Genomic DNA, 9,692 nt, shown 5'->3' with positions numbered 1-9,692 from the left:
ATTTAGTTTGTAATTATATTCTCAAATTTTAATTTTTTTTTCTAATAAATTTTCATATGATAGTCAAAGGGTGAAATTTCTTTAATCCACTTTTTTAGTATTAAAAATACACGCTATATGCTTCAAATTTGATCAGAATCGGTGGCAATTCCATTTGCCGATGGTTGTGAAATCCATTTTTTTTAGGGGAGAAAAACAACTTAATTAAAATCCCGATGAAGAATATCTAAAAGCTAGCTCGGGAAGTCTGACTTCCAAATGGTTACATCATCAGTAGTAATAGCGAAATTCGCTAGGCTATGGGCAGCGCCATTAGCTTCACGCCGGACATGCCGGAAACCAAAAACACAATGTTCCTTTGCATGAGCAAAGGCATCAAACAGATCCTCGCAAAGTGTATCGAGACTTCTCTTCTCATCTTCAAGCACATGAACTGCAAGAATGGAGTCCGTAAAGACAATCATAGGGCCAAGATCATGATGGAGGTTGAAGCCAACACCCAAGAGCATTGCATGGAGCTCACCCATGAGAGTAGTGTGCGTATGACCGATCCTTTGCGCCATCGCAGCAATAGGTCTACCTCTAAAATCTCTGAATATGAGACCCACTCCCGTGCGAATTTCGTTCGCGTGAATAGATACATCAACATCTAAACGGAGAACACCTTTCTGAGGGGGAAGCCATTTTGTCGAACCTTCCTTAGGTAGGAGTTGTTGGTCCGAAAGGGCCCGGGCGCGAGTCTCCTGAAACTGGAGCAGAAAACGATCGCAGCTCCCCATTTAATTGACCACTTTTCGACAAAGTCAAGATAAAAGTACAAGTTTGACATAAAATGTACTCCCTCCATCCCAGCTTTTGTATCCACTTTAGTAGTAAATACTACTAAAAGTGGATACAAAAAGCTGGGACAGAAGGGAGTATGAGTGTTCCCTATTTCCATGCAAAATTTGTCAACATTGAAGGGCATTTTTGTCCTTCACCCTATATATATATATATATATATATATATATATAGAGAGAGGAGAGAGAGAGGAGAGAGAGAGAGAGGAGAGAGGAGAGAGAGAGGTTCAACAGAGAAGTTAAATATTGTGGAGAATAGAGAATTCGTAAAATAAAAACGAACAGATCTATAATTTTGTTGAACAAATCAATGTACCACATGAATAACAATTTGCCCCGGATTCGAATCCTGCTGGGTGGCGAGTTTTTCTCTATTTTTACTAAATACGTTTGTTCATTACTTATGTTGATCTGTTCGTAAAATATATGGATTTGTTCATTATGAATAAAAAGATAATTCTCTGTTGAACTCAATCATATATATATATATATATATATATATATATATATATATATATTTATGAAAGTGAGTATTTTTGAGATGCACATATTATTCTTGAATAGTTATATGGATTAACACTTTGTCAAATTTAAATGTTTGAATGCAAATGCAAATTGCACAATGAGGAGTTTCTAGTAGCTTAAATCTAACTTTAAATTTACAAAATAAATTGATTAAAAAATAGTAATTTTTGTTTTTTAATTGGCACGCACCCTCTCTCTTTTCTCACTATGCGCCCGCTGCTCACCCTGGGAGCTTGGCACTGCTGAGGGGCTTGTGCGAGTCAGGTGCATGCCCGTTCGTCGAGCCCCGTTATAGATACTCTTAGTTACGCTTTGATTGATAGTTAGTGCAGACAAGAAAGAGCCTGCATTTATATATGGATGGGGAAAAGTATTAAAAAATCGGTATATCGCACTTATGTCAATATTTGAGAATATCAACTCTTTTTTTTTTTAATGATAATGGTATAGATTTTTTAAATATTATTCCTTCTGTCCCACTCTAATAGGCTTGTTTTTTTTTTTTTTTTTTTTGAGACGTCCCACTAAAATAGACTTATTTTTCATTTTGAGTTAAAAAAATGTACTTAATTGATTTGGACCACACCACTTTTCTTCTCAAAAATATAAATTTTTTAATCTCCGTGCTAAAAAAAGTGAGTCCATTAAAGTGGGACGGAAAGAGTACTTAGTATCGATTTGTTTTGTTAGATGTATGTGAATGGCTTATTTTTTAAAAAAATTCATTTCATATAATAAATGTACGCAATCACATTATGACTAGTTTAATATTTTATCCATGTTGTAATCAAAAATATTTTAAATTATAAAAAAATAACTACAATGTGAATAAAATAATAAAACTAATTAAATTTATTTATGTTTTGAATGGGAAATTTTATACGAATCTCATTTTTTTTCTATTTGACTAGTCTAACCATAATATACTACCAAATAGCACCACTCTAGCTATTTCAAAAGTTCTACTCATGAGATTTGACAAGTACCTAATTGACGGTACTAATTACTAAATGTAGCTGATTAATCAATATATGTATAATTAATACTCTTCCATTCCATTTGATTTGCTTTGCTTCTCCTTTTGAATTGTTCCATTGAATTTAGTATATTATTTTTTAGTAATCAATTTTCATTATAATAAATATGAGTTTGTACATTTTAATACTCCTTTTTATTAATTTCTCAAATAAAAGTATTAAAAAAGAATTAGATCAATTGAGACGAGACTAAGGGAAGGGAGTGGATGTGAATAGGGATATCAATCGGGCCAGCCCACCGGGTTTTCGGGCTAACCCTATCGGGTTTCGGGTTAATCGGGTGCGGGCTAATCGGGTTGGAGATTTTTTCGGGTTGTAAATCTTCAACCCTAATCCTAAACTTTCGGGTTTCGGGCTAGCCCATCGGGCTAATCAGGTTAAAGGCGTAAAAATAAAATTATCATTTATATTTTATTATTCCTAATGATCTAATGTATAATGTATAAAATATACATAGATATTAAAGATATAAATTATATAGCAAAGCATGAAATGCAAAAATAAAAGATATTCAAAATTACATAAACAAAATTATATTAAAATGAGATAGTAAAATTTAACATGTATCAATGCACTAGAATCAATCTGGATTGTTACTGAATAATTAGTGAATTTGTCATGCACGTCTCATTGACAAAAAAAAATTGGTATCACTTTAAAATGAGATACTAATAATCAATTTCTAACAAATGAGATACTAATAATCAATTTCTACAAAAAATCCGTAATTAATTTCACTTTTTTTAATGAGATTGCACACACACATATTCTAACTAATTAATTTCACTTTTTTTAATGAGGCTACATATATATATTTAAGCAAATACCATAAATCTAAACATAGCAGAAGTTGTAACTGGATGCATCAGTTACAATTCCATCAGCCCACCGGCCCAGCCCATCGGGTTTTCGGGCTAGCCCTATCGGGTTCCGGGTTAGTCGGGTGCGGGCTAATCGGGCTGGAAGTTTTTTTGGGTTGCGATTTTTTAACCCTAACCCTCTAATTTTATCGGATTATTTGGGTCGGCCCACGGGTTTCGAGCTGCATTGACATCCCTAGATGTGAACAAGAAAATGTAGCATAGGAAACAACAAACTCCACAATAAAATGGACGGCTGACTTTGAAATCGTCGCTAAACAACACTCCTTCTGCCGCTTTGACTCTTCTCTCTTTTGTCCATTTCCCATTCAATCTACTCTTTCTCTATTCCATTTATTTAAGTATATTATAACGTGTTAACTAAGAATTTGTGTTAGGTCAAATTTATTCAAATAGTTAGCACCAAATGTTACTCCCAAAAACAAAAACTATAGTATTTTCTAATAAAAATGTTTAGCGTTATTTCTTATTTTATTATAATACTGCTAAATATATACCAATATGCATTATTACTAAAATAAAAAACAATTTCATATTTTATGGAGTAATTTATATTTTCATAAATTTCATATAAATTTCATATTCTTTTGTTTCTACTCCCCGTCTCACAAATCTTGACACGTTTGGTTTCGGCACGGAAATTAAGGAGTTGTAGATTAGTGTTTTAAATGTGTGGTAATAAAGTATAAAAAGTGATAAAATAGAAGAGATAATGTAATAAAGTGATAAAGTATGAAAGAAAATGTAATTAAGACCTCTTATTTTTGGTAATAAAGTAATGCTTGTTGATATTATTCTTACGAAAATCAAACTTATATCTTCAAAATACGTATTTTTTTCACATAAAAATACAATAATACAAACACTCGCTTGCTTTCTCATTCGCCTTTTTTTATTTTTATTTTTAGAGAATGAATGATCAATAACAATCATCATTCTGAGTTTTTCACAACATTAGTTTTTAGTATATTGAGCTCATGTATGGGTCAAGATCCGTTGAACCGCATTTCATGGGACCAAATTATAAACGTAATAGTATTTATTTTTTATCTAACCACTTTCTTTTTCTTCAATATTATGACATTTTTAACGTTGAACTTAACAAAAAAAAAAGGCATTGCATCGATTTTAATAAAATCGATTTACATTTATCAATACTCCAATAATTATCTTTTCAAAAGGGCATCTAAAAATTTGTACAGTGAAATTTGGGATTCAAACTCCACTACTTTCTGTTCCTGAAGTAAATAAAAAAAAATACTTCAACAATTGTTAAGTTTAACCAAAATTTTCGATTTGGGCAATATATCAATAATTCTTATTTTTAATAATTAAATACGATTTGAGAAACCCAAACAAAATCACACATGGGCGTTACAACTCCAACATATAGAAACAATATCGTTTAATATGTAAACTACAATAGTATTACAATGAATAAGCTCAAATAATCTTCCAACTCAAAATCTTTTCAATTGACGCGTAGAATCCCAACGGAAAACCAACTAGTCGAAATCATCGAAATCCCTCAAAGCTCATAAGTCATAATTATTTAATTTTATATTTGGAAATTTCCATTTAAAAAATAGAATTAATTGGTCATTTTAGCTCTGACCTCTTACAAATTCCCTTTCCCTCTCCTCTATGCTCTGCACTTTCTCCCTCAATTCAATTCAATCAGAATTCAAACAAGCACTGCATCTCAACAATGGCAGCCTCGACGCCGCTGCTGAAGGACGAGCTGGACATCGTGATTCCGACCATCAGAAACCTCGATTTTCTGGAGATGTGGCGCCCGTTTTTCCAGCCCTATCATCTCATCATCGTCCAGGACGGCGATCCCTCGAAGACGATCAAGGTGCCCGAGGGCTTCGATTACGAGCTCTACAATAGAAACGATATCAACAAGATTCTAGGCCCCAAGGCCAGCTGCATTTCCTTCAAGGATTCCGCTTGCCGCTGCTTCGGCTACCTCGTTTCTAAGAAGAAGTACATTTTCACCATTGATGACGACTGCTTCGTGAGATTCAATTTCCCTTTCTGTGTGTTTTGCTTTCGTTTTTTGTTGTTGCGTAATTTTGAATTATGCCATCAATCGTTTTTTCTAGGCTCTTTATATGTAGTATATTGTTTTATTGATTTTGCCAGATTATTGATTTTTTAGCGTTTGTATCATTGTATGCATGTGTGCGTCTGTTTTGTGTTTTGACTTTGCAGTGGCGGGATGATTTCGAAGATGGGATTTTTATTTTCTTTTCCTGCTCCATTTACCTTTTTTTTTCCTTCAATTTCTTGTTTGTTTGAAGGATTGTTTAATGAAAACTGCTGATGGCTCAGATCGACGGTTTATAAAATTATTGTAATTTAGTTTGCTGAATGCAGATTGAAATTTTAAGCTATCCCTCTAAATAATGCTGAAGTATTCTCATAGCCTAATTGTTATTCAATTATATGATGACAAAGTTTTGAGAAATATAAGCTATTCTTGCAGTGGCTTATATGTGAATAAAAATCATTTTGAGCTTATGTTCTTCCAAAACTGCATTGCTTTGCTACTTATACATCAAGTTTTAGATCTCTTTAGTTGCACAGTGTGTTGCTGTCGAACTAATGTGGTTAAGGTGGCAGATTATGGAGCTTAATGATGGATTATGATCCCTGATTATCATTAGGTTGATATACTCTTGTGTTTACAGAGTAATATCGAATTTGGCACCCAATTTAAATGTAATCGTGGTTAATTAATGTGTACATCGCCATTACACCTGCATAGTATATAGTAATCAGAGGTTTAAGTTTATAGGAGCATCGATCTTGGTAGATATAGCTGTGATCTTTATCGACTCATTTGTTCATAATCATATGCAGGTTGCCAAGAATCCATCTGGCGAGGACATCAACGCGCTTGAGCAGCACATCAAGAACCTGCTGTCCCCATCGTCTCCGTTTTTCTTCAACACCCTTTATGACCCTTACCGTGAAGGTGCAGACTTCGTGCGGGGTTACCCCTTCAGTCTTCGTGAAGGTGTGTCAACTGCCGTGTCTCACGGCCTTTGGCTCAACATCCCTGACTACGATGCACCCACTCAACTCGTCAAGCCACGCGAGAGGAACACCCGGTATAGATCCCCTCCTATTAGCTCGCTCAATCTTCTCGTGCTGCTGTATTTTGTCGAGATATTTTCTTATAAATGTTGTCTTTAGGTATGTTGATGCGGTCATGACGATTCCAAAGGGAACGCTGTTCCCGATGTGCGGGATGAACCTAGCTTTCAACCGCGAGTTGATCGGCCCGGCAATGTACTTCGGACTAATGGGTGACGGTCAGCCCATCGGGCGCTACGACGACATGTGGGCTGGTTGGTGCACTAAGGTAGTCTCTCCACACTTATTTCTGCTGGTTGGTGCACTAAAGTAGTCTCTCCACACTATTTTTGCACCCGCATTGTTAGTGCACAAAAACTTGTGTGAGACGGTTTAGGGATTAACAAAATATCCGGAATCCGAATAACCGAACCAAACCAAATCGGAATATTTGAATTTGGTTGGGTTTTCTCATATTCGTTCGGATTTTAAAATAGAAATCACTATTTTGATTTGGTTTCAGCAAAACTTGAACCGAAATCCGAATGTTCACCCCCTACATCTTACGAGTCCGGATCCAAACTCATACATATCGCTTTGTTAGTATTTGGTTGTGTTAGAACTAAGTACGAGTACCGATTTATGAGTTTCAACCCATGAAACGATTCCCATAAGAGACTCCCACTCGTTGGTAATGTTTTGAAAATTCATCCGTTGCACAACGCCTTTTATGGTGTCGATTGCAGGTGATCTGCGACCACTTAGGGTTGGGCGTGAAGACGGGTTTGCCGTACATCTGGCACAGCAAGGCCAGCAATCCATTTGTGAATCTGAAGAAGGAATACAAGGGTATCTACTGGCAGGAGGAGCTGATCCCGTTCTTCCAATCCGTCGCCCTCCCCAAGGACTGCACCACCGTACAGAAATGCTACGTCGAGATCTCCAAGCAAGTCAAGGCGAAGCTGGGGAAGGTGGACGACTACTTCAACAAGCTGGCCGATGCAATGGTGACGTGGATCGAAGCATGGGACGAGCTCAACCCGTCGGGAGCCACCGGCCGCCTCGCCAACGGCAGTGCCAAGTAGAAGAAGAGGGAGTTTGATTCACATCGGTAATAACTTCTTTCGGTAGATAATTATAGTCTAGTACCGGAATAGTTCGTTTTCTGCGAGATATTATTAGCTAATTATCTATTTAAGTTGAGAACCACACTAGTTGTAATATTTATATTTATATTAAGGTGGGTGGGTTTTCACAAGCTTTGTGGCAAACCTATTTGTAGATTTGAGTTGTTTTGTCTGTCTTATATTTTGGGCTTCTAGCGTCTTGTCCAAAGAGATTCTTCCTCTTTATAAATTGCTATTCAAGTTCAAATGCACCTTACAGCGGGGATAAAATGGCTTTGATAATACTACCATATGAGTACAATAATTTTATTAAATTTTTTTGTATATTACAACACAACTTTCAAATTCCGATTGTCTATAATATCAGTCTATTTTTTTATTAAATTAAAGATGTTGTGGCTATTGAAAAAGTACACATAGTGGTTGTACATGTGGAGAGGTTGTTTCATGTAGTTGGCTGGTCAGTCCATAGGAATATATTTGTTGACAATCATGTCACCTTTAATTTTGCCTAATTTTCGTCGATCTTGTAAATCCTACAAATCGTAAAGGTCATACTCCATTTTTTATGCCAAATGTTAAAAATTTGTGTTGTAAACGACATGGTTTTATTTAGCAAGCGATTTATTTATATTTTGTTTCTTCCAATTATCATAGTGAATTTAATGTCAATCGAAGACTTGGTATTTGATTTGGTTGGTTTTAGCCTAGATTTCATGATAGTAGTAGTGAGAATGATAAGTTTTCTTTTTTGCTAATTTACTCTAATATATTTGATAGGAATCAACACATTCAACATAATGTCAATCCATGTTAATCCAAATATTAGTATTTGATTTAAAATAGTGTATAATAATAATATTATCAATTTAACGAGTATTATATAATAATAGTACACATAATAATATCAATGGCAAAGATGGGACACCTAAAAACTCTCATTTGTGAGAACTCTTAAGTTCAATCCCAACTGTGTGCGGTTAGTTTTTTCACATTTGTGTGGGTAGTGTGATTCTATACTCATAATAATAATTAAATTTATAAAATATAAATCAAATAATTTAAGTCAATCTCATTTTGATAAAATAACACTAAACCATTAATATAACAAAATTAATAACCTTCATTTAATATAATAATTTTGTGCTCTTAAAAGTCCAAACTATATTATATTGTTATTAAAAGTTCATATTTAAATAACTCAAAACTAATTAAAAAAAATCAGAAACTACTAATAATATAAAAAGAAAAATATAACAACAAATATGTTTATATAAATAATTAAAATAAATCTATATACTACAAATTTTATTATTCTTAATTGCATTAAAAACTACTATATTTAAAAATATTTAAATTTAAAATAATTATATTTTTTACAAACGAAACGAAAATAATTTATTTGTTTTAAATTCATTTTTTATAATTTTTACATCGAATTAAATATCTTCTCATGTTTAACATCCAAATTTAATATTTTTTTCATGATTCAATGTTAACGATTTTTTGAAAAGAATTAAAAAAGAAAAAAGAAGACGGAGAAAAATCGGTGGGAAAACTCAAAAGAAGAAAGAACTCATCTTTTATATAGATTTATATCCTCCGTACAATATCACACTTTTGGAGGGCAAATGAAGTAATATGAAATAAGGCGTGACATATTTAATTGGTAAGTCTTGTATTATCTAATATTTTAATATAATGTTTGGTTGATTATATAAATTACGTGTTACATGAATTATGGTATGAGAATGAAAATTTGTAAATTTAATATATTAATATATGGCAGGAAGGTAAAATTATGAGTATTTAGTTTATTAATAAATTTATATATTATATAATTAGAATTTGTATTTTGTATCATATTTAAAAAGTGTTATACATAATTTCAAAAATTCATATATCACATAAGAGCCCTTACTTTACAAAATGTTGGTATGTGTTTTGAAAGAAACATATTATAGCAATATAGACATAATCATCCCTAGCAAATAATGACAGTTTAGAAATGAGTTCAACTTGTAACCATTCTAAGTAAACTTTCTAATAAGTAGTTCTCGATTTTGGACAAAATTGGTAGACATAAAAGCCGTCAATCACTGAAATGAGCTACCAATTTTCGTATCATTAATTGCATTTTTAAGATCTATTCATAATTTATCATAATATTCAACAATAATTTCTCCCACCTCTTTATT

The 9,692-nt window shown here is 33.3% G+C and overlaps 1 protein-coding gene across 1 annotated transcript; it reads left to right on the top strand.

Moving 5' to 3' along the window:
* The first annotated feature begins 4,875 nt into the window (after positions 1-4,875).
* LOC131008782 (UDP-arabinopyranose mutase 1) lies at positions 4,876-7,650 on the top strand. The gene is made up of 4 exons (XM_057935808.1): positions 4,876-5,303; positions 6,152-6,402; positions 6,488-6,656; positions 7,114-7,650. Exons 1-4 carry the CDS (start codon positions 4,992-4,994, stop codon positions 7,450-7,452), a joined length of 1,071 nt encoding a protein of 356 aa, XP_057791791.1. The 5' UTR covers positions 4,876-4,991; the 3' UTR covers positions 7,453-7,650.
* Positions 7,651-9,692: the final 2,042 nt, after the last annotated feature.

Source organism: Salvia miltiorrhiza, chromosome 2, assembly GCF_028751815.1.
Source record: "Salvia miltiorrhiza cultivar Shanhuang (shh) chromosome 2, IMPLAD_Smil_shh, whole genome shotgun sequence".
Classification (NCBI taxonomy): Eukaryota; Viridiplantae; Streptophyta; class Magnoliopsida; order Lamiales; family Lamiaceae; genus Salvia; species Salvia miltiorrhiza.
This window is presented reverse-complemented; position numbering and strand designations above follow the sequence as displayed.

Bases quoted from the DNA above. Each gene is read 5' to 3' on its own strand.
- LOC131008782 (XM_057935808.1), top strand. From the start codon at position 4,992: ATGGCAGCCTCGACGCCGCTGCTGAAGGACGAGCTGGACATCGTGATT. The intron at 5,304-6,151 runs GTGAGATTCAAT...AATCATATGCAG, and splicing joins CCATTGATGACGACTGCTTC to GTTGCCAAGAATCCATCTGG. The intron at 6,657-7,113 runs GTAGTCTCTCCA...TGTCGATTGCAG, and splicing joins GGGCTGGTTGGTGCACTAAG to GTGATCTGCGACCACTTAGG.